Source organism: Apis laboriosa, unplaced genomic scaffold, assembly GCF_014066325.1.
Source record: "Apis laboriosa isolate Shangri-la unplaced genomic scaffold, ASM1406632v1 scaffold5_cov152, whole genome shotgun sequence".
NCBI lineage: Eukaryota > Metazoa > Arthropoda > Insecta > Hymenoptera > Apidae > Apis > Apis laboriosa.
The window spans coordinates 712707-737805 of NW_025223857.1; the positions used below are offsets into that span (position 1 = coordinate 712707).

The 25099-nt window shown below is 34.0% G+C and overlaps 4 protein-coding genes across 8 annotated transcripts in view; 2 read left to right on the forward strand and 2 right to left on the reverse strand.

Moving 5' to 3' along the window:
* Positions 1-154: 154 nt before the first annotated feature.
* Positions 155-4092, reverse strand: LOC122717966 (exocyst complex component 2). The gene is made up of 11 exons (XM_043942551.1): positions 3761-4092; positions 3374-3674; positions 3118-3313; positions 2481-2982; positions 2129-2418; positions 1868-2052; positions 1689-1803; positions 1332-1610; positions 846-1172; positions 579-763; positions 155-500 (listed from the first exon to the last, which is right to left on the reverse strand). Exons 1-11 carry the CDS (start codon positions 3867-3869, stop codon positions 314-316), a joined length of 2676 nt encoding a protein of 891 aa, XP_043798486.1. The 5' UTR covers positions 3870-4092; the 3' UTR covers positions 155-313.
* Positions 4093-4805: 713 nt separating this feature from the next.
* Positions 4806-8308, forward strand: LOC122718319 (RAC serine/threonine-protein kinase). Its single transcript, XM_043943247.1, has 7 exons — positions 4806-5082; positions 5371-5638; positions 5728-5965; positions 6059-6256; positions 6382-6652; positions 6720-6956; positions 7018-8308. The coding sequence occupies exons 1-7, from the start codon at positions 5001-5003 to the stop codon at positions 7356-7358; spliced, it is 1635 nt and encodes a 544-aa protein (XP_043799182.1). The 5' UTR covers positions 4806-5000; the 3' UTR covers positions 7359-8308.
* A 143-nt stretch (positions 8309-8451) lies between these two features.
* Positions 8452-10765, reverse strand: LOC122718320 (acid phosphatase type 7). The gene is made up of 7 exons (XM_043943248.1): positions 10266-10765; positions 9969-10163; positions 9562-9889; positions 9297-9479; positions 8999-9218; positions 8738-8932; positions 8452-8664 (listed from the first exon to the last, which is right to left on the reverse strand). Exons 1-7 carry the CDS (start codon positions 10363-10365, stop codon positions 8569-8571), a joined length of 1317 nt encoding a protein of 438 aa, XP_043799183.1. The 5' UTR covers positions 10366-10765; the 3' UTR covers positions 8452-8568.
* Positions 10766-11676: 911 nt separating this feature from the next.
* The window catches only part of LOC122718318 (protein PALS1), a 41163-nt gene continuing 27740 nt past the window's right edge, over positions 11677-25099 (forward strand). Inside the window, exons 1-8 of one of the 5 annotated variants that reach the window (XM_043943241.1) lie at positions 11677-13222; positions 13703-13815; positions 13989-14046; positions 20563-20623; positions 20797-20878; positions 21862-21947; positions 22436-22610; positions 23173-23363. In XM_043943241.1, the coding sequence (XP_043799176.1) occupies positions 13159-13222; positions 13703-13815; positions 13989-14046; positions 20563-20623; positions 20797-20878; positions 21862-21947; positions 22436-22610; positions 23173-23363 (830 nt within the window). In that variant the 5' untranslated portion in view covers positions 11677-13158. Of the gene's footprint in view, positions 13223-13702; positions 13816-13988; positions 14047-19484; positions 20339-20562; positions 20624-20796; positions 20879-21861; positions 21948-22435; positions 22611-23172; positions 23364-25099 lie in introns of those variants that run through there. The other 4 variants (XM_043943242.1, XM_043943245.1, XM_043943243.1 and 1 more) reach the window with 4 other exon arrangements.

Genomic DNA, 25099 nt, shown 5'->3' on the forward strand with positions numbered 1-25099 from the left:
TTCATCTTAAGATAGAAGTTTAAGAAATGATTTCGATATTCTGTACGTTCGTTTGTAGATATATAGTATTAATCGCAAATATAATATTTGCAATTATTAAAAAAACACATTTAAAAAGATTACAATTTTTATTTTCTCTTGTATTGTATGTCACTTGTATTTATATAATTTAATAATGCAAGATGAGAATTGTTTAGTCGCATTAACAATGATGAATTTGTAACTGGAATAAAGAAATCTATATTGTAATGTAAAAAATCAATGATAACAAATATAATAAATACTTATTTAAGTTCTTAAATTATTATTAGAACTATACAGTAGTGACACGATTAGGATCAGCAATCATTATAGGAGTATTATTTATTGCATCACTGGCAAGACATGATAGTTGCAAATGCATGGACGTTGCTACTTTTGATAATAACATGTCGATTCGCATACAATCATCTTTGTTAATAGGTTGTGGTATTGCATCTAAAGCTTCTTCAAAAAAATTCCTGTAAATTGAAAAATAAATAAAATATTTTTCTTTTTATTCGTATAATGATAAAAAAAAATGAAAAATAAATTATTACTTTGCCCTTGTTGTACTATAAGGTTTTAAAGCGTCCTTTAGAAGAGTAATATCAGTACGTGCTTGCACAATTCCAGCTGGTCGAAATTGAGTAACACATGACATAAGTCTTGCAAGTTCTTCTGCTACAGTCTCAACTATATGAGATAATACTCGTTGTAATAAGGCTGGTGCAACACGACGTACCTATAAATATATATATATATATATATATATATGATTACAAAAATTATCTAATAATTAAAAATTATTTGTGAACAATAGATACCTCTGCATGAACTGCAATTAAATTTGCTAGAATTTCTTGTGCATATGGTCTTACATGAGTAGGTTCAGTCTCAAAATCCCATTCTAAGCCGCCTAGATACATACTAGGTTCAATTGTACCAACTAATGGATCGCAGCGACGTTCCAGATATGCATCCAAAACAGCTGTATCTAATGTACTGAGTTGTGTCCAATCAGAATTCCATCCAATTGCATTTGATAAATTTGGATAATCTTGATTTTTCAATATATCTCCAATTCTTGGTAGAATGGTATTCAATGTATAACGAATATTACTTAACGAGATTAAGAGGCATTGTTCCCACGTCTGATAAAAAATTCAGAAGTAATGCTAAAATATAGCACTGACTTCAAAAGATGCTACAAATTTTCTTATTTTTTTTCTTTTTTTTTTTTTTTAATTGTAATTAATATCTATTTTCTCTGAAATAATTTTTTCATTTTATAAATAAATCATGAAACTTACAGGGCCTTGATGTTTATTACTCTTGCTCTTATAACCAGAAGGAGAACCAATTAATTGAGATACAGAAGATTCGTCATCATCAAGAGCTTCCTCGCAGCCACTGAATGCCAATTGTTGTAAACATCTTGCAAACGATGTAAACAATGTTTTAACAGAATTATAATATAAATGTTGATGCGTCGAATTAGCAAATAATGATCCTTCTCGAGGACCACAAGCAACTACTGTATCTCGCGCACGTTTTGAGACTTCCAAAACCATTTCTTCGAATAAGTATGGCTATATAAAAACAAAATTAAATATTTAATAAAAAAATATATTCACATAATATTTTTATAAATAAAATTTGATTATTACCACTTTAGTAACACCACCATCTTCATTTAAATATTCGATTTGCCAAGTTTCTTTTTTATGTAAAGCAGCTATGTTATCTGCAGTTTGTTTAAAAAGCGCACCAAAGCACTGCAATCTGATCTTAAAATTTTAGTTTATTACATAATAAAAATAAAATATATCATAATAACATTTTGTACCTTAAATCAAGTATAAATTTTCCGAAAATATCTAATGCATCACTTGGTAAATCCAAATGAATCAATGAAGCATACATTTGCCTAATCCTACGTAAAACATGTAAAAGCCATGTAGCATCCAAATCATTACTACATATATTTTTCATGGCTTCCATGGCATGTTGCATACTTGATAATACTAGATTCTGTATGAAAATAATTTTTTTTTATAATAAAATTTGTATTTTTAATAATAATTCATTTGATAAATAGTTTATATACCTTAAAAGGTATTTGTTTCTCTGCATCCACTACTACATGTAATTGTCCTGTAAAATAACTTTGACCTAATCTCCATAAATCTGGTAATTGTTCAACTATTATATCACAAATTGTTTCAATACATGATATTTGTGGAGGAATATTCATTCCATCATTTTTGTCCGATTTTGATTGTTTATTACTTTGTACTAATTTTATTTTGTTCAAATTTTCTCCATTAGAATTATCTATTTCCAAATGTTCTTGCATACAGGTAGTAATACTTTTCTTTAAATAATTTGAATGAGAAACTGAAAAAAATTATCATTATCTTCAGTAAATAAGATATAAAATATTTTAGAAATATATGTACCTATTGCATCCCAAGCTGGATCTCCTTCAGCTTCTAAATTAACAAGATTTCTAATTATTTTTTTATGTTCTTCCAAACTAAAAGGCATTTCTTCAAGCTTATTTCTTAAATGCGTTTTTAACATTATAATTCTATTATCAATTTCCTGTAGTATTTTTTTAAAAACTTCAACTTCTGTGTTTTTAAATAAATTTTTTACTCTTGTATAATCATTAATTACAAGATCATAATTGCCTCGTTTTATATTTTTTTCTATATTAATTGGCATACAAAAGAGGAACTTGTATCTCTGCATTACAGACAAAGCATTTCTTGTTGCATCTGCTCTGTCTCTTCTTGCTAACACATCATCAAACAATTTATTAGCTTCTGACATAGATTGTCGAATAGCTTTTTCTAATTTTTCAGTAGGATCATTACCATATGTTTTTATATCTGTTTCAAATTGTTCTTTTAATAAAATTATTGTATCTAATTGTTCCATTACTGATCCTACATTAGCCTAAAGAAAAGAATTTAAAAAATATAAAATATAGATATAAAATATAGATAAATATAAAATATAAAATAGAGATATATTAATATTTTCTTCAATAATAATAATATATTAATTTTTGTTTTTTATTGTAATAGTTACCTTTAAAAATGATAATTGACCTTCTTTTTGAGAATTAACTTTTCTTTTAAGAAATGCTAATCCAGCTTTTAAATCTTCAAAAGTAGTGGCATGGTGATGTTGCAACAAAAACCAACCAGGATGAAATTTTTCACTGGTAAGATCTCCACTGCCTTCTCCAAAAAGTTCAATTAATTCATCTTCAGGGTACTTTTTACTATAAAAAGATTTATTAAAGAATTTACGTTAACTCTTAAAAAAAGATAGATAAACATACTCATTGCCTTCTACGCTTAAACCTAAAGGGTCTTCTTGCTGATAATTTGTTGGGGAAAGTGTTCTTCTTCCCCAAACAAAACTTTGCATAGGAGCTTCTTCTACCCATACTGCAGATTCTTTCATAGGACCTATAGTTTCATGATAACCACGAAATTGTACTGTTGATGTCCCAGGTCCTCCACTACGAGTAGTTACTATAATATCACCTCGACCTTTACAAGGTCCTGATCTGGCAATAATTTTATTAGAGGATTTCCATTCTGCTGATAAGAGGCAATCACATCCACATATTGTTAAACCTGGATGTATTAAAATTTTTTTCAAAAAAGAATTTTTTTTCTATGAAAAAAATATATTTTTAAATAATTTAAAAAACGAAATTAACCTATGAGATCGTGTACTTTATTGCCTAAAAATTCACCACGAACTATAACACGAGTTCCTGGAGGTCCTTCTTTAGGAGATATACCTGTTACTACTGGTGGTGGGCCCATCTTATTAATTATATTATAGTAAAAAATTCCACTATTTTTACACAAATAAATATTGATTATACATAATCTTTAGCTCAATAATTAAAAGGGTTTAAAATCCTACACCTTCCAACACAATAAAAAACTACTACCATTTTTTAAAAACTACAAATTTTTCTATAAATTTATTTTTTATATTAATAGATAATATGAATAAATTAAAAAAAGAAATAATCTCTGTCAAAGCAAATGATGACTGATAACCCACTGTCAGACATGTCGATATCAGAAAGAGTGGGAGATAGATAAATTCAATATCAAAGTGAAGCATAGATTTATAAAAAAAAAATATATATATTTTTCAATAGAATTCAATAGAATAATAATATATAAAACAATTTCATCGAATTTTTATCTTTAAAAATAATGATTTATATATAAAATGATTATGATTGAAATGCATTTTCTGAAAAATAATTTATATTTAATTTATATCTATAAATTTTTGTATTTATTTTTATTTATTAAGACAATTTAAAATTTTTTAAATTTTAACTTTTATTATATAAAGTTAATAAAAAATTATTATTTAAATTCAAAAATATAAATAATTAACAATTTATATATATATAATAATATATAGTAGCATAATGATGATATAATCGAATAAAACAAAATACTTTAAAAGAACATGTGTATTTTTTATTTAAATATACCTATAATATAATATATATATATACATATGCATATATAATAAATCATAATAAACAAAGAGATTTGCGCATGCTTGTCTTAAAAGATAGAATGTATAGAAAGGTTGTAGAGATATCAATATTCGTATTGACAAATTTAAGTTGATTGAAAGTAGACAGGTATTGTTCCATGAAAATTCTTCTTTATTTGTGATCGATTGATGCGCCATCTCCGAAATATGAAAGGGCAATGCTAGTTAGTGCGCATTAGTGTGTCTACCGATCACAGAGTATAGTTGCTTGAGTATAGTTTACCTGCCAAACGTGTATCTATGATTGCTCAAGTTTGTATACTCGTGCTATCTTCGTTGTATTTCGCTAATTTTCATGCGATATTGAGTCTAGTTGGAAATACGAAGTATTTGCATAGTGTATACAAGTGCGCATTAAAGAAGGAGTTATGGGGGACGCAGCGATGAACGTCGCAGCGTCCGGTGGCGGCGGTCAGCGTGTCGTTAAGGAAGGCTGGCTGCAAAAACGCGGTATTGAAGCAGTTTCATAATATTTATGTTTACTTTATTTTATTTCATTTGGATAGAATACAAATTCGAAGAACCTTTTCTCACTTTCTCACATGTTCTTTTTTATTATTATACTTTTCTTTTTAACAAAATATTAAAATTAAAAGTATTTTTTTATATAAATAGAAAGCAATTTTAAAAGTTTTTTTATTCAAATTTTCACTGTTACATTTAAAGTTTTTATAAATAAACGATATGCTTTTGATATTAAGAAAAAATAATAAATATATTTTATTTTGATATATATAGGAGAACATATAAAAAATTGGAGGTCAAGATATTTCGTTTTACGGGATGATGGCACATTAGTTGGTTTCAAAGCTAAGCCAGATCAACAAATGGCAGCTGCAGCACAACCATTGAATAATTTTACTGTTCGTGGTTGTCAAATTATGTCTGTAGATAGACCTAAACCTTATACTTTTGTTATAAGAGGTTTACAATGGGCTGCTGTAATAGAAAGAACATTTCATGTAGAAACAGAACAAGAAAGAGAAGATTGGGTAGCAGCAATTAGGTTTGATTTTTTCTAAAAAAAACAAAAAGCAAATTTAAAATATTCAGCAATTTAAGCTTTCTAATATTTTTCATTTTTTTTTCTTTTAGATATGTAGCTGCTAGGTTAGCAAGTGAAAAACAATCTCAACAACAATCTACACAGATGCAACATTCATCATCATCTGAAGATGTTGATATGGAATCTTCAGGAGGTGGTAGGTCAGACTCTTGTGGATCTGTTGGAGTGGTATCTTCGGATGTAGATGGTGGCAGTATTGATGAACTTTCTGCAAAATTTAGTGTTCAAGGAACTTCTAGTAGTAAAAGTACAGGAAAAAAAAAAGTTGTACGTTATATAATAATGTATTCATCATAAATCAAAATTGAAACTTTTAGATGTTTTATTAATATGTATTTTTCTTTTTATTATTTATTTCAGACTCTTGAAAATTTTGAATTTTTAAAAGTTTTGGGAAAAGGTACATTTGGGAAGGTAATTCTTTGTAGAGAAAAGGCAACAGGCCATTTATATGCTATAAAAATATTACGAAAAGAAGTCATTATTCGTAAAGACGAAGTTGCGCACACACTTACTGAAAATAGAGTATTGCGAACCACAAATCACCCGTTCCTAATCGTATGTGCTTTAAATATCATTATATTATATAAATATATATTATATATATAAAACATGTATAATATTGATTAATATTAATAATATTGATAATATTAATTATTATGTAATGTTTTTATATTTTGCAGTCCTTAAAATATAGTTTTCAAACAGCAGACAGGTTGTGCTTTGTAATGGAATATGTGAATGGTGGAGAATTATTCTTTCATTTAAGACGGTCTCGTGTATTTGGAGAAGATCGTACTCGATTTTATGGCGCTGAAATTATTTCAGCCTTAGGTTACCTTCATTCGCAAGGTATTATCTATCGTGATCTCAAATTAGAGAATCTTCTTTTAGACAAAGATGGACATATTAAAATAGCTGACTTTGGATTGTGTAAAGAAGATATTACATATGGTAAATATATTGTATATATATTTTTAGATTTAAAAATGATAAGAAATAGTAATAACATTTAAAACAGGAAGAACGACGAAAACATTTTGTGGAACTCCTGAATATCTTGCACCAGAAGTGTTAGAAGATAATGATTATGGACGAGCTGTAGATTGGTGGGGAGTTGGTGTTGTTATGTATGAAATGATTTGTGGTCGATTACCTTTTTATAATAAGGACCATGAAAAGCTCTTCATGCTTATTGTAATGGAAGAAGTAAAATTTCCTAGAACAATCAGTAATGAAGCAAAAGATATGCTTGGTGGTAAGTAAATAGTGGATAAAATCGATATTTTTATTTTTTAATTTTTAATTCTTTTTTTTAGGATTACTTATAAAAGATCCAAGCAAAAGATTAGGTGGTGGACCTAATGATGCAAAAGAAATAATGGATCATGCATTTTTTTCATCAATTGATTGGTCAGATCTTGTACAGAAAAAAATTCCTCCTCCTTTTAAACCTCAAGTAACATCAGACACAGATACTCGATATTTTGATAGTGAATTTACGGGTGAAAGCGTAGAACTTACGCCGCCTGATCAAGGATTTTTAGGTAGTGGAGGTGGTTTAAATTCAATAGCTGAAGAACAAGAGCATTTTCCCCAATTTTCTTATCAGGAAAGTCACTCGGCAGCAACTTCTTCCATTGTTTCCATTAATCACTGACAGTATCAAACGTTTTCTTTGTTCACATATTGAAATGTTAAGGCTAAATGCATGAAAAAGTCAGAGACATTCGATTTTATGACGAATATTCGTTCTTTTGTCTACTAATTTGGAAGAATTTTTTGTTATACAGATAAATTGAAATATTAGTTATTTTCTCTAATTTATGATGCTTTTTTATGCATCTTTAAAAGGTTTTAACACATATCTCCAATGGCAGATTAGTGTGGTTGCGTTTACGTGCGCATACATGCACATACTCATTGAAATTGTACATGAAAAAATTATGTACCATAAGATTCAATTAAATTAATATTTATACCTGCTGAGTAGGTTCGCGGTGATATAATGGGGATTGAATGTTAATTTAAATCGAAAGCAAAATAAGAGAGATAAAAGTTAAGCTTGTCCCCTAAATTATGTTACGCTATAAAGAGTGGCATGTTTCTTCTATATTTGGAGGAACGATATTTGATAATCGTAGCTACAATTTTTTTTTTTAATGACAATATTATTCGATATTTTGGCTTCGTTGTCGATTCTAACATAATAATTTATAGAAAAGCAGTTCCTTGTTATTTTTTCTAAATTTATTAGTCAAATATTATAACAGAAGCCAACATAGCAAATTACACTTGACAAGGAGCCAGTCAATGGACAAATGGATTCTCCATTTTAAAAGTAGAGGCATAGAAATATTAACAGCTTTAATTGAATTATTATGTATATCAGAAATTTATAGCATTAAAAGAAAGCGTTTCTTTGTTATATTAGTACTCAAATTCGGAAATATTCTTTTTCCTTAGTACGAATCGTATTATTCATCATGTATCATTGACAAATAATGATTTACTGTGAGAATCAGATGGAAATATGAAATGCTACCCTAATATTATATTATTAATATTATATGCTATAATGATTATATATACATATATTTATATTTTAACAATTAAAGGATTATATTGTACGTATGCATTATTAATAATTTCCATCTCATTTGTAATTAGCAAATTTTTGTAGTTTATTTGTTTCTATGCAGAAAGGAATAGGAAATTTTTTAAAATAGAATGAAAGTAAATTGTCTTTAAAGTTGGTAGATATGCAATTTTGCTATTTACCATAAAAGAGATACAAAGCAGAAAAGAAATATTTAAATATTGTTTTAATTCATCCTAAATTATATTCTATATTTTATGTTTTATATATTTTATTTATCAAGAAGATTTAAATTGTATGCTGGTAAGATATCATCTTTTATGAGCCAAACATGGTCCAAAACAGCACCTTCCTTGTCATCGGATACCTGTAAATGACAAATTGTAAAATGAATTACAACAAACATTCCTTGTACCTTTTTTTTCCATGTTAGCTAATACCTGTTCAAGATAAAGATGTGTTTGATTATATGCTTTCATCCTAGTATATCCATAATCAGAGCTGCGATAGGCAGACCAACTTGGTTTATGTGAAATAAATTTTTCACGTCCTTCCTTACATCCTGCTGACCCAGTTACTATATGTACAGGTGCCTTATAGTTTTTATATGGCTTTTCATAACTACCATTTTGTACCTATGATTATTTTATTTTTCTTATTTTAAATGAAATTAAAGATATCGCTTCATAATTGTAGATTACCTTGAAGTTGTAGACAGGCCATAAACGTTCATAACTATGTTCATGAGCCCATAACAATAAATCTACTTTGTATTTGAAAAAAAGATCTTCAAGACCAAACCAATTTACAATTGGCAAACCAACTCTGACTAAACTTTCGTGATTAGTGCAATCATCGGCATTTGCATTACTGCAATACATTGGTCTATGACCAAATATAACTATCCATGGTCTTTGTGCCCTAAAAATTTTGTTATTAAATAATTTTTAATTCTTAATTATTAATTCTGCAATATGACAAAGAAATATATAAATCTACCTATTTTTAGGCATATTTGCTTCCATTAAATCTTTTTTTAACCATTCATATTGTTTAACAAGTTGTTTTATACCATAATTCATAAAATAGTAAGCTTCTGTTTCTATTCCTACAAAGTGTACAGGTCCTATATTAAAACTGTACCATAAACCTTCAGAATCTCCAGGCATAGTAAAACGAAACCTATTAGATTTACATTATAACAATTGAGAAATTATAAAAATAAATTAACCAAAATAGTTTTAAGCTTAAAATATATTCTGACCTATAATTACTAAAATTATATTTTTCTTCGTGATTACCAGGTACTGTCATATATGGTAAATAAGCAGCAATTCCTTCTATTTGTTTCATGAATTCATCACCAACACGTGCATTATCAGAATTCATATCATATGCAAAATCTCCAATATGAATCGCTGCATTATATAATCCACGTTGTGCTTCTTCTTGCAATCTAGATAAACTTTGAGCATTTTCATTACCCATATCACCAAAGATAACAATGTGAGGTGACCACTTTGTTGATTCCTCAGGAATAGTTTTCAAATAGAATATATTGGACCATCCATATTTGCTACCACAGTGATAAACTATTAAAAGATTTATATATATACACTTTATAAAATAAGTATAGAATATGACAAATAACTAAAAAGTTATTTTACTTACTATACTTGGTATTAGGTGTTAAATTTTTTAACCATACTCTGTGAATGTATTGTTTTTGTTTTTCATTCCCACCATCAACAAAGAGAGTAGAATTTCCTGTAGCTGTTAGAATTAATCCATTTATTCCATATTCCACAATTGATTCTTGAGTATTATTCTTTGTGGCCCATGTTACAACAATATCATGAATATTATCTGAAAGTTATAAAATATATATATCATATTCCATTGATGATAAGAAAATTTAAAAAAAAGAAACAATGTATTAACGAGATAAATAATTAGAATATATATTACCTCCATAAGCAAGATGAACAGCTTCAGGTTGATAGTAAATAACATTACATACTGTGAGAGAAATTAAGGATAAAAAAACAAGTTCAATGAACAAAGCCATTTCTTATTCATCCAGAAATCAACTAATATATTATTTAGAATAATTTTTAAAAATCTATTTCATTATTTATCATATATAAAAACACTAATATTCTTTAAAATCCAAAAGTTCAAACTTCAAAAACTTAAAAAATTCGATGAATTATTGTGATCTTTCAAATGCAAAGAATTACTACATTTGTGCATAATAAATATACTTTTATTATCTAAGATTGACACAAATGAGTCAGGCATTATCAAAAAAACTTTTATCGAGTATTCAATTTCTATCAGCTATCGAAGTTATTGAACGTAAAACATGATTTTAAATGCAATATTTTCATTGAATTTCAATATTATTTAAATAGAAAAACAAAATATTAATTTGTATTTTAATAAATTATCTTAAACACTCGTAATCCAAATTCACATGTTAGCGCCATCTGCAGAGTATAAAGCATTACATTTAATCAAACGCTATATCATAATTGCAACATAATGCATTTACGTCAGAATATACAGAAGACTGATCACAATGAATAATCAATGGTAGCAAATATTTCATTAAAAATTTTGATTCATTGTTAAGTTCAAAATAAATGTCATAGATAATTATTATAATTATTCAAACGCAATTCAAATATAAAAAGTTAAATAAAAGCAATAAATTTTATTTGTCTTGAGTATTAATTGGAAATATTTGTAAATTAATTCAATATTCATTTTGTAAGATGAAAATTGAAAGAATATAACATCAAAAAGACAGGTAATTATAACATCCTTAATATTGATTACATGCTCTATCTGCTTCTTCATAAAAATCTTTAATTTTCTTATTCGCATACGAGTTCATTTTAATAAATAAAATATTATATATTATATATTATATTATATATAATAAATAAAATATATTCAATAAACGATGAATTTTTCAAACATAGAAGATATTTAAACAATATAAAAAATATATGAAAATAGATATTTCATTAATTTCTTAATTTATACATTAAAAAAATATATGGTAATCAATTCAATTATAAATTATAATGTAATAATTTATATATTAAAATATATTTATTTCAATAGTATATAAAAGTAGAATAGGAACAAGAAGAATTTTATGGAAAAATAATAGAATAAAAGATAAAAACGATAGGATTGGTAATGAAGTCAAAGATGGAGGGGTTACCGCCACGAGAATAACGACGGCGCTGTACCAACCGCTACTGTCGCCGCTTTGCGGCGAGGGATGGAAATCAGCAGATGACAAGGGATGTCAGGGCTGCTGCCGCCGTCGGTTAACACGCACAGGTTCACACCCATCTTCGACAATACATTTTAAAGCTTCGATATCGCGGGAAATGGATAGAATGACTTTAAAAGGAAGCAGTTCCACAGTGTTGTGAATCGATGAGATCAAATTGTGTATTATTGTCGGAAATGTTGTTTCTAATCTAATATAAAAAAGTGTGATGTGCTTCAGGGTAGATCAAAGTGATTGAATATATTACTAGTTTACGAGATCGTTCAGCAGAGACAAAAGAAGATACGTTATATATATATATATATATATATCGTGATATATAAATTTTACGAACATTCGTTGAAAATACAGGTTAATCATTTTCGTGAAATTTATTTCTAATCCTGCGTGAAAGCGAGATGTCGTAAGTGTCCTTTGAGGGAGGGATAGAATGAAGATAATATAGACAACAAATGAGAGGAAAATCGTAAAATCGTAAAAATTTTGCATTTAAACGACGATTTTGTACTTTTATGTATAGTGAGATTTTATCGGAAAATGTATATTTAATTGAAATCTGCCGTCGACGGAAAGTGAGAAGAAGTTAGCATGAGGATAGTCTGCGTTACTCCGGTCTCGATAAATCGAGACATTTTTACGATTCCCAAATGTCATTCAAGAAAACTTATACACTCAAGGATGCAAGCAGTCAGAATGACCGAAGCAAGCGAGGAGTCGTGTTCAGTGAAAGCTCTAATCAATAAGTTAGGGCTTGAGGGATTCTGAATTCGTTGATCGTTCGAGGAAGAAATCTTCATTGCAAGGATGTAGGGGGGCCCATACTCGGGGCCCCAGTGAGGGTTTCCTCTCAAACTGTTTGAACGTATTAATATCAAAAACAAAGAAGATTCTTTATAAATTCATCATACTCGTAAACACTAAAACATAAAGAGTTGGAGAGTTAGAGAAAGAGAAAGAAAGATATTTCTCCTGTGATATCACAAGTTTGTAACAGATCTTAAAGTAATATCAACATATTGTCAAGAGGAATAACCAGCAGTCAAAGAATGTTATGTGTTCGTTAACTTTTTTTTTTTAAAGAATACGAACTGCTAGTTTTCTTGTCATCTTAATTGTTAATCGGTGTACGTAAATATAACATCATTAGCTAATTATTAGTGAAATTCAAAGTTTTCGGGGCTATTCGATAATTCGTTCGGTTCTCAATCGAGTGAAAACTGTGTCAAATTCGATTGAAATCTTGATTCATGGAAATTTAAAAATTAGAAAAAAAGAGAGAAAGAGAAAGAATGTTAATGTTTATACTTACGGAAATGTGGGTGTTGTTAGTGAAAAATATCGATCGCGATAATGGTAAAATGAGATGCGAAGATATAAGAGGAAATGGAAAGGATGGCATGCGATAACAACATTAATATCGGCGAATTATTTTTTCGATGATGATGAGGCGATTGCGCTTATCTTCGATTTTAATCGCGTCAAGATTCGCCTGAAGCATCGTTCTCTCCTTATAATCGAATAAACCAGCAATCATCGCCGAAGTCAGCAAAAATGGTCGATCTAGGAGGATATATTATCATATTGATCAACCACAATGACAAGATCAAACTGTACGGTGAGCATTGATTGCGTCACATAATTCGTTGCTTTTTGTTTATTAAAAATCCAAAAACATTTCTTTTCCCTTTCTATTTTTCTTTCTTTTTTTTTTTTTTTTTTTTTAATTAGCACCAGCTACATATACTTTAATGAGCATCGACAAAGCTGCTTGTCAAGCACGTAGGCGTGAACTGTGAAACCCTTTCTCTCTTTTATTTCTCGTGTTTTTTTCTCGAGGATGCTATCATGTGTAATCATTGACATAGAAACGAATTGGCTTGTCCGTTCGTTCTGTGTAATATGTACATACTATTTGTTCACATATGTATCTTCTTCTTCGACTTAAAGTCGAAAAAGAAAAAAAGAATATACATAAAATGACAAACACACTTCGTTATCACTTCATATGTATATATATATTTAATTAATATTTAAACGTTTCACGATTAATTTGAACTAAATATTATGTTTCATTGTTTCAAATTCAAATTTCTAGGTTCTCCGGCCGACAACGCGGATACGCTGGAAGTGGCTGATGAAATTTTACAAGTTAACGGTAGCACGTTAGAAAATGCCAGTCAATCCGAAGTTATTCAGTATATATATCAGGTATTTTATTTATTTGTATAAGATTTTATTATTATTATTGTTGTTACAAATTTAAAGAATTTTATAATTAGACATTTTTCTCACAATACAATATTATATATTTAGTAGTAGTTAGAAATTGATAGGATGAATATCGATGAATCTATCGATAATCGAATCGTTTCTTTTCGTAGTGTATCGAGTCTCGAACGATATGTCTGCGAGTGCGGAGGAGAAGCGGAAACAAAATGGGTAAGTATATTTATTAAATTATTTATTAAATATTTATTAGTTATTTTAATAAACAAAAAAAATTTTTTATGAATAAAAAAGAAGATGTTTTAAATGATTTTTAATTATATAATATCATAAATGAACAGAATGATATTGCAAATTTTCGATCGATTTTTTTTTTGTAGAAAATATAAAATAGAAATCTATATATTTATTACATCGTTATTAAAATAAAGATTAAAACATCTATCTTTATAAATCGTTTCTTAATAAAATTATTTCATTTTCGAAATTACCCTCTTCGAAATGTAGTCTCAAAAATTCGAATGTTCGGGCAGATAAAATTGTCGGCCGATTTCGTGTTTTCTCGTGCGATTCCGGCGTTCGCCAGGTAAATGTTCAGGTCGCCGCTTGTGTGTAATGGAAACGAATAGAGGGGGTTATAGCGTAGAGGGAACTCAAGCGAGAGGCAAACAGTATACACGAATCGAGGGAATCTAACCTTCGAATGTATCCGCTGTCACGTTCAATCTTTGCTAGTACGGAACCGTGCATACGTGCCAACGGTTCCGCGGCATTCCGCGTGCTCTTATCGTCCTCCTAACCTCTCGTTTCAATTTTGCCAGCGCGATTTTTCATCGTGGCAGTTCTGACACCGCGGTTCTTTTCGCGCAACTAGAAAACCTATTTGTCGTCCATGTGAATACATTCAATGTTGTATTTATCTGTTCGCGAATTTTTGGTGTCTCTGTGCACTCGTGTCTCTGTTTTTGTGTATGTGCCTGTTGTGATTCGCATTCCCGCTTGTCTTACCGGTCGAGGGAATCGAGAGACGTAGAAGAACCAGATGGCAGTTGGGTTCGTCCGCGAAATAATCCAGGATTTCGGAGGATGTTTGATTTACCGAGGTCCGAAATCAAAGTGTGATTCTTAATTGGTTATCCTTAAATCGTCGATCAGTGCGGGCGGATCTATCGATACAGAAGGTGATTGTTCCTCATTTTGTTTCTTTCCTTTCGCGGTGACGTTGCTTTTTAAAGCCATGTTTCGCTCGTCCTCTGCTCGAGTGTTGCGCAATCACGTTTATTCTTTGGGCGTTATGTAGGCTCTATTTTATGTGACCGCGAAAAATGAATTTTTGTTGGTTATTAGTCGCAAAAATGGATGATTCGTTCAGTCGAATAATGTATCATCGCTATGTGACACGTTAACAGCTACGTTTCCATTCGTGAAAACGAATACGAAAAATCTGTCGCGGTAGCAGTTTCTCAATTAGATAGGTAATCGGTGTCAAATATAACTAAAATAGAATGCAATAGGAAGATGCAATGCGAGACGATTTTTTCGTGAATTAACCTAACTAGTAGAATATATCGTTCGTGAATTGTCGAATTGTCGAAACGAATTCCGTATCGTTTGAAATAAAAAATTCAAGATATGTCTTCTGATTCTCCTTTCTCATCCTTATTTATATTTCCAAATTCTAATAGAGTAGCTATAGTAACAATAAAAATAGATTTATTCGATATATAATGAGCTTAATGAGCGATTTTTTTCGATAGTTGAAATTGTATATATATGATACGTGTGATGAATAAATTTAAAATTATGAATCTTTGATCAATAATTAAGCGAATCTCTTCAAAATGAATAATTTTTAATGATCGAACGATTTCGCAAAAGATCGAAAAATGCATAACTATGGACAATTATGTTTAAATGCATTTATGCTTTGAATTAAACTTTCTATCGCGAGAGCGGAATTTCTCGATTCTCGAAATCGATAAGTTAAACGCCACGCGATCTGTGTCGGCAGAGTTAACGCACATTTCACAGGAAAAATCGCTCACGTTGCTGTATTGGTGGTAATATGTTACTCGCTAGTTGCCAGCCCGATAAAAGTACTTATATATACGTACGCACGCGCGCTACTGCTTGTATTTGCCTATCGCGAATAATGGGAATGTTTTGCGGACGAAGAGCAACAATCGGTTGGGGTGCAGCATGCGTATCAAGTTAGCGTGTGTTTCAATTTTTTTCCCGAATCGTTGCCTCGTTGATTTCGTTTCCACGAATAGTCTTTATTTTCCTATCAAGACACTTTCACATACGAGTTCTATTTCTCTCTTGCCTTTTTCTAAATTTTTCTTTAAAAAAAATCGATTTATATTTCATCAATTGTGAAACGGATTTAATTCGTATCTTTTGATTTCACTATATACGAAACATCGCCGTATTTTCGTTCAAACGATCTACATTCAATAGGAATATAAACGACGATCTTTTTATATACTTCCAGATGAAGTATTTCGGAATTCGATCGGTAAATTATAGAAATATTGCAGTATTTCAACGTAATACGGAAACGAATGGCTGACGATGGGAACGTACATCCGTTATTCGGTGCGTTAACCTTTCCTAACCTGAGTCGTTTGTTTGTTTCTCTTTGGTAATATATGCGATGACGATACGAAGGAAAAATAGAAAATTGTTGGAGAATCGAGCCGTAGCGAGCTGTAAATTCGAGGATTTCCCATTTATCGATTGGCACTCGAGCTCGAGTGAATAGTTCCGTAGAAAACAAGGAAGAGTTACACGCACGGCGAGCACAAGACAATTACTGGATGGCGTTGCGAACGGTCTGGAGAGAGGAAGTAGGAAAAGAAAGGATAGGTACCGTAGGTGGAAGACGGGACACGAGCTCTCGCGGACAGTATCGTGAACTACGAGATAACATAAATTATGCATGCATGGAATGTGTACATACGATGACGATCATGATGACGTATGACGGCGAGGGGTGAGAAAAAAAAAAATAGATCGGCGAAAAATATATATGCATATGGGTTTAGCGCCATCATTTGTTTAATTATCAGATCATCTTCGTAAGTGGTAAAAATATGGAATTTTTTTCCATATTTTTAGAAGATCAGACGCCACTCGTTTCTAATTCACTTATGCGATTTAACAAGAACGAATAGAATTAAGAAGTTTAAAAATTTTCGAAATATAAATTTCCGGAATAATTTAAATTATATCGAGTAGTACAACGGTATTGAAGATTGAATTCCATTATCAACATTTGGTAAATTAAATAAGAACGTTCTTCTAATTGCTTCATAGTAGATATCGATGCGATGTAATTTAGGATACGTATTTTCCAGTGCTAATGGTTCGATCTTATCGCGGTGTGAATCGAATTTGGCCCTCATGGCAGAGTTGAAAGCGGTCGTCGTTAATCGAATTTTACTTTCACCTTGTGACGAAGAGGAACACGTCGCGTTCCACACTGGTGCCGAAGGAATGCAACGATTTCAGGAATTTCACGTAACCGCGCGAAAGAATGGCTCGAACGTTTCGCGTCAAGTAATAATAGACGGACTTCTTAATAAAATCACGCGATATTCGTAGAAAGAATTTCTAGTGAAACGCATTCTCGGACAATTATTTTCTCGGAGAATTCCGCTACAGTTAACGCCCTATTTCCGCTCTGATCCGAAGATAGGTTAAACTATCTAGTTATTCTAGGAAAGCCTCGTACTTTTATTACCCACACAGATGATTGAACGTTTATCGATCTCGAGCAAAAATTCTTTAAAAATCGTAAATGTAATATCGATGTCTGGCGAACGTTTACGAGCACGATAATAGTGCGTACGATGAGTGACTTCTACCGTCCAATTACAAAATATGAGACAGATGGTGAGACGATGCGAAAGCGTGTACAGTTAGAAAACTGGTTTTCGCCTGGTCGTGCGTCAAGTATATTACGAATCAAGTATTATCGAAATCTTACCTTACCGCTTCTCCCGTGTACCGTACACCGTTTCAGCATTTGCTGCATTCACGCGAGACACGCGCGTGTGCCAGCATCGAGTCATCTCTACGTTTGTGCTTACGTGGCTGCAAGTTTTCAGAGATAAACACGCGCTAAATTTTATTATCACGCATTTTTCACTTCTTTTTTTTTTTTTTTAAATCTTCACAGAGATCCAAAAAGTAATAGTTTTATATTTATTTATCCCAAAAAAGTATAACAAATACACATATAGCCATAGAAGAGTATTTAAATAAATAAGAGAAACGCTGGATCACGATGAATCGGTAACAAATGTAAACTATTTATCTCGGCATTAATAAAAACGTCACGAAACCGGTCAACTCTTTTGATTATCCTACGGTTAAAAAAGTGTTGTTGTCACGCCACCGATTTCAGCTCGACCCGAATTCAACGAAATCGGCGCACGTTCGACCGTGACTCCCCATAATTTTCCGCAAGATTTACCTTTGGAGAGTCTTCCTCGTCCCGGAGAGAAAATGTTCACGTATTAAAAATTTCTTTTTGAACCTATTTAACAGACATGCAAGATTTTCGCAACCAATTCGAAACAGCCGGAAAATTTCCCTTTTTTTAATTTTTCTCGAAGAATTTCGCGCGTGCCCCCCCGTTTAATACGAAACGAGAAATTTCACCAGAGCTTCGTCGCGCGAGCTTGCGGGCGCGCAGGAGTTGTTTGACCCAGATTTTTTTTTTTTTTTTGATCACGCGCTACTCTCGAACACGCGGAAAAATTCGCAACGAATTTTTCCTTCCTTCTATTCTCTCTCTCTCTCTCTCTCTTTTTTTTTCTCGAAACTTCTCTCGATACATCTACAAACGAAAAGAAGAAATGTCCACCTCTACCAGAGACACAGGTGTAAATGGCAGCACGGATGATGATTCACCTCGTGTTTATTCAGGAGGAAGAGAACAAAGAACGGCTCGATAAACGAGAAATACAGAAAAATTTTTGTCCTCGTAACGATATCGCCGCTCGTTGGAAAACGATCCAAAGCTGTCTCGTCTATCTGAAGATGACGCGGCTCGCCCTTGAAAAATCGTCTGTCGGGACAGGAAAAGGGGGAGTTGGCACTTTCTCCGAATCCGTCGACTCGCGGCGGCGTTCAAGCACGTTTTGGCTTGGCGCCAAAAGCTAGTTGGAAAAAGGAAGGGGGAGGAGGAGGAAGGGGAGGGGGAGGGATTGCTGCGAATTTTCTCCCGCCACGATATTTTCAACAACCGCGAATCGCACCGCTCGATTCGCCTGACTCGAGATAACGAGTCGTAACCCCCCTCCCCTTTCCTCGACAATGCTTCCCCGCGATTATCCTTCGACCCTCTCTTTTAAACTTTGTACGCAACCGAACGATTGGCAATTCGCTCTTCGAACAAAAATTTTCAGAGAGGATAACTGAGAAAAATATGATATAAACGAGACGAATAATCCGTTTCTTCGATTTTGATAATTTTCATTTAAAAAACGAAATCCTTTTATGGACAATAAAACGGAATGAATTTCTAAGATGAATTAATCATCGAATTAATTAAATATCCTCCTTAAAGAGGAAACTCTTTTCCAAGATAAAATTCGCGTGTAATTTGATGTGTGTGTGTGTGTGTGTGTGTGTGTGTGTGTGTGTGTGTGTCGTGGTCGAATTTAATAGCCGCGATTCCATTATAGAGGCCGGTTCGCTGGGTCGTGAAACGCCACGCGGAGAAAATAATGAAAATTCTGTTTTCGGGTCGACGAGTTCAAAATTCCGCTGTCCGATTAAGATTTAAAAAAAAAAAAAAAAATCGTACGCGAATTTTCAGTATCGAGCGGGAGAAAGAAAAATGTTGGGCGAATCCGGTGGGTATGATCGTGACGCGAAGCGGTTCGAAGCGAGGGACGCGAGACCGCGACACTACTCCTCCCGTCGATTTTTACCGGCCCGCTCTCTCGGCCCGTACCAATGCGCGGTTCCAAATATAAACCTCTTGGTTCGTAGGCTCGCGGTGCCATCCATTCCCGGCCCCGGTCGAGCGTTTATTTTCTATGGTTTCGGCGACACGCGCGCGAGAACCGTCGCCCTCCGTCGCTTTCCGTTCCATCGTCTCGGCCAAGGATTTCGTTCGTTCCGTTTCGAGGGGAAAATTTGAGAAAGTGCGTCGCCGAGGAAGGAATCATGTTCGAAGCGAGGATAATTAATTCGTGAGAGAAAGAGAGAGAGAGAGAGAGAGAGAATAGTTAGAAGAATATGTCGAGATTGTTTCGAAGAATATTCCTGTGCGGATGCTCGTCCAACTCGAGGGGAATCGACGGGCAAAAGTTCGTGGTCGACGAGTCCGTGGTCGAGGATGGGCCAAAGTCGATTGAATTCTCGGCGAGCGACGAGCATCTGGACGAGGATATAGCGACGCACTTCGATTTGTCCACCATCAAGTTCATAGACGAGGAGGAGGAGGAGGAGGAGACGGATGACGATGAGGTGGCGGTGTTTGAAAATGGTATAACACTCTCCGCGGAAAGGATTAGGTCCACTTAATCCGCTAACTTATTACGATAGGATAAGACAAATTAGATTTTGATTCCAAAGAGTAAGACAAAGACACACGAAAAGTGGATGTTGTTACAGTAGGAGAAAATAACAAAAAAGAAATTGGAAGTAGTATTAAAAAATGGAGAGGGAAGGTTATTCTCGCGACTAATCGCTTTTTGAAATTGTTGACAGTAGAGCTGGACGGGTTCAACGCTGGTCGGGTTCGAGAAGCTTGGGTCATCGCCGTCGAAAGGTAATTACACATTTGTAAAGAGCGATCAATAATTTCTAACGAAACAGAAATTCGTTGATTAATATTCAAATATATATATATATTTTCTTGCAACGCATTCTTTGTTCGGAATGTTGGCACTTTCCGCGACCTTCTAATTTTACGCGATTCATCCGGAGGATTTTTCGTTGCAGGCGTGCAAAGGAACGATTGCAGCGGCTGGCATCTCACTGGAGAATCCAACCGCGGGATATCCAAGCGATTCTGCACCAGCAGGTACAGTGGTTTCTACGATAATAAGTATTGAATGATAAAGTATCGAATAACGATTGATATTAATTAAAAAACTACGTTTTTTTTTTCTTTTTTTTTTTGATCGAGGCTTTGGAATCGTATAAGAAAGAGATAATGGCAACAAGAAATTCCGAAAAAGAGAGATTCCAACGATACGAAAAAAGAAAAAGGATAAGAATGTGGGAGATAATAGAAAAAAAAGATATGGAAGTCGAAAAAAAGATATGGAAGGAAAGAGTGAAATTTGCAACGAGGTAATAGGAATATTTCCGCTAGGTAACGAATAAAACAAATAATTATGCGGGGATAGTTGGCAATTATACGGGAATGCCCTTTGCAATTCGAAGGAAGATTGTGTACAGGCCTTTCACCACACCGAAAGATACCTCCTCCTCGTTTTACGTAATAATCGCGATAGAAACGTTGAAGTGTACGTTACCGACGACGAGAGAACAATACGATCGGAGTTGGTTCAATTGGACGGCCAACGCCGAGATAAAATATTCGAGCAATTAGTTCCTATTCCATCCGCGTATTCTATCGATATGGCGTTCCAGTCGGGGAGTACTATTATTCGAAGGATGCGCGAACGAATCGACAGAGAAATCGTCACGGATTGCTTATAATATGTGGAATGCAAAGTAAACGAGCCGAGTGAACGGTTGCCACGATCATGCGCGGCCTTGGATAACGTGTCCATTCCACAGGTTGCGGTTCAAAAAAAATGATTGCCACGATTTTTCGCATCTTTCCTTCCCTCGTCTCATCTCTCTTGTCTCTTGTCGATCGAGCTTGTAACGAAGGAAGGAAAAAAGGGAAGGGAGAGGAAAAAAAAAAAAAAAAAAGAGGGTATCGATCGGGAAACGTGGTCGGAATCTCTTTGTTTCCGGGAGAAAGAACGGTCGTCCGGTAGAGGCGAAGCCAGCTGATTGTTTGGTATCTGGTACGTGTATGTGTGTGTGCAGATCAACGAGGCAGTCGCGTCGACGAGCGGGGACAGCGCGGGCAAAAATGTGACGGGCAACCAAATTACCGTGACGCTTGCCGACAAGTAAGTGGCATTTCGTTCTTCCCCGTTTCTCTTCCGTTATTTATTCCCTCGTCGATCGTTATTCCGCTCTATTCTTCCTTTTACGCGTTTTTCCAAACCCGCCTCCTCTTTGTGTATCATCCACATTTTCTTTTTTTTTTTTTTACGAATTTCGATCATTTCCAATCGATCCATCCACGATCTTTCGAAATCGCGAACAACGGCGCTTTTTATTCGGGACGAAAGCTTAACGGTTTCCATTCGATTTGATTCGATTCGATTCGTTTCGTTTCGTTTCGATCGACACTGCGTCGATCACGTGAAAACGCGAAAAGTTGCCACGCGATGGGAAGTACAATTACACGAGAACCGGACGCGAGAAATAGCCGTGATTGATATCCCATCGCGATATCACTGCGCATACCGCGTCGTTTTTTTTTTTTTTCATTTACCTTAGACAGTCTCGTGGATTCCTGCAATATTTAAACCCAGAGTTTTCTCTGTCCCAGGGAGCCGAGCACGAATGTCTTCACCACCAAGCTCAGCAACGGTAGCATTCCTAAAGGGTTAGGGAAAGACGCGAAGGAAATTCGAGGAGCGAAGGACGAAAGAACGGAGAAACAACAACAACAACAACAACAACAACAACAACAACAGAGCTCTTCCGAAGAGACGAAACTTTTGGTGAGTGGAACGTGTCCTTTCCAATTTATGATCTGGAGAAAGAAATGATCTGATGAAGGAAAGAGTTAATTTTTTCCCAGAGAGAGAGAGAGAGAGAGAGAGAGAGAGAGAGAGAGAGAGAGAGAGAGAGAGAGAATGAAGGTCGATCGCAATTATCGCGAGATTAAAAAGAGAGTATCTATATCGTTTTCGATATCCTTGAAAGCGATTCTCGTGGTTACGCTTCTATCTTTATACTTTATAGAGGTAAGAAAAAAAAAAATGATTTCTCCTTCACGACGCTTATGTAAACGCTTATGTCCGTGCGATTATTGGTTAACCGTGAGGTAAACATTTCCCGGAATTATAATTTATCATCCTCCATTCGTTCTTGCATAATTAATTGCCAAGTCGAACGTTGCGGAGAATCGAACATTAACCATTGAAAATTAAGCATTGGTGAATCGTGATACTCGTTTCTTCGTTTTGCGACGAAACGAAAAACGTTGCAGTCTCCTCGACGACTTCAATTCGCGAAATATTACGCGTGAATTTTCGGTGTGACGGTGATTCATTCTTCCAGACACCGGTGCAAGGCGGAAGAGTCGGGGAACGACGTGCCAGCAGCCCTTTCCAAAATGGTCAAACAGAAGTCTTGATCGGAGAAGTGGAGGGTGGCCCAAGGTCGCCGCGGGGATCCACGTCTTCGGCGGTGAACGACGCCAATTTCCTGGGTCCACCGGATGAACGTGACGGAAACAAGCCCATTTGCAGGCGAGTAACAACAAAATCGTTCGTCTCTTTTCTATTCCAAACCTTCATCTTCCTCCTAACCTCAAAATCAAGCCAGCACGAATTTCACCAATATTCGAAACGCGTTGCTAGTGTTTGCGTCTCTTCTTTTGTTATTATTAACGCGCGAGGAGAGAGAAATCGGCGAGAAAACGCGAGAATCTGTCGCAGTTCCCTACAACTTGTATCGAGTTGCACCTATGCGGCTGTTGTTGCCTCGTCGATGCAGTGAGAACTCGGCAGGTTACTGTTAGATGTCGCGGTGAACATGCTTCGTGCGAGAAATCTCCATTATCGAGAGATACAGCAAAGGGCAACAACTCGAATTCTTTTCTTTTTTTTTTTTTTTCATCTTTACTCGTTCACTTTGCGATTATATAGTGCAAACGAGGATAATAACACGATAATCACGTGATATCGACGTAGAATTTGTGTTTAAAAAAAGAAAAGAAAAAAGCAGATAGATACGAGCAGACATATATATATATATATATGTATATATATACAGTTTGGCGATCGGTAATATTCTCATAAACGAACGTTTCTTCGAACTTTTGATCGAAACGTCTCGGTTATCCGATAGCCCATTGAAAGTGTATCGATTAATTGATAGAAAGCGGAGTGTAATCGGTGTATTGGTTCGGATCGAGATGGGTCGAGGCAAAGCGAACTCTCGTCTCCCTCTCTTCCTCGATAGTCACTTGGCCGGTATTTCACGCTCGTGACACACCCACCGCTAGAGTAAGCGCAGCCTAAACAATGCGTTTTCCAGACCTCGCGATGCAGCGGCTCGCTCTATCCCAGCGTTTCCCAACCTGTTCACGGTTGCATCATGGAATCTTTATTTCTATTTTTAAACCTACATTCCTATGGATTTACCTTTGAAATATTTTACTTCGGATACCTTAGATTTTTTCAAACGAATACATATATATATATATATGTTTCTCGAATTCTCGTTTCTTCTCGATACACGACTCGTTTGTTTGTGAAACCAGTTTTTCCTTACGCAAAATAAAATATATAGCGCATAGATATAACGAACTAGTTTAATTCAATGCGATAAAACTGATTAAAAGGAATTAAGAAGGTAGTCGATCGAGGCGAGGTATCTCGAGTGCAAATGAATTTTTAACGCGATCGTGCACGAGAAGGTAAACGAGGAGATGATTTTCTCGAATGGCTTAGGAAAATCACCTTGAAGTTATTCATGGACGAGGGTAGAGAGTACAGGTGCGAATGAATGCGCCCATTGACATCACAGCCCACTTTTCTATGGATATAGCGAGTGCCTCGAAACGTGTGCTCTCGTCCCTCCCTCTCCCCCTTCCCCCTCTGACGACGCAGGTTCTCGCGATTCTTTTCCCCACGGATACGGTTTTCGACACAGAGGATCGCACACAGATTTTCTCGAAATCCTTTGAAAACCTTACCGCTTCCGTGTAACGATGCTTCCTGTTTCGAAAATTCCCATTTATACACCGGATAAATGTTGATTCATTCGATTCTATTATTAATTTACATTTTCAATACGTTATTGTTCATTTGCTAGGTTTATAATTCGATCATGGAAATTGGGATGAAAAGAAAGACTTTCTCGGCGATAAGCACCCCGTGACTTCGATTCGTGATACGGTGTCCGTTAACCGAGCCACGGATATCGATTTGCGCTCACGAAATCGATATCGAGACGTTCACGCTCGCCACTCGTCCCGACT

Coding starts and splice junctions, on each gene's coding strand:
- LOC122718319 (XM_043943247.1), top strand. CDS start 5,001: ATGGGGGACGCAGCGATGAACGTCGCAGCGTCCGGTGGCGGCGGTCAG. Junction 5,639..5,727: donor GATTGGGTAGCAGCAATTAG/GTTTGATTTTTT, acceptor TTTTTCTTTTAG/ATATGTAGCTGCTAGGTTAG. Junction 6,257..6,381: donor CAAATCACCCGTTCCTAATC/GTATGTGCTTTA, acceptor TATATTTTGCAG/TCCTTAAAATATAGTTTTCA.
- LOC122718320 (XM_043943248.1), bottom strand. CDS start 10,365: ATGGCTTTGTTCATTGAACTTGTTTTTTTATCCTTAATTTCTCTCACA. Junction 9,480..9,561: donor TATAATTTTAGTAATTATAG/GTCAGAATATAT, acceptor TAAATCTAATAG/GTTTCGTTTTACTATGCCTG. Junction 9,219..9,296: donor GCAAATATGCCTAAAAATAG/GTAGATTTATAT, acceptor CAAAATTTTTAG/GGCACAAAGACCATGGATAG.
- LOC122717966 (XM_043942551.1), bottom strand. CDS start 3,869: ATGGGCCCACCACCAGTAGTAACAGGTATATCTCCTAAAGAAGGACCT. Junction 1,804..1,867: donor AAATTTATACTTGATTTAAG/GTACAAAATGTT, acceptor TTTTAAGATCAG/ATTGCAGTGCTTTGGTGCGC. Junction 764..845: donor TAATTGCAGTTCATGCAGAG/GTATCTATTGTT, acceptor ATATATTTATAG/GTACGTCGTGTTGCACCAGC.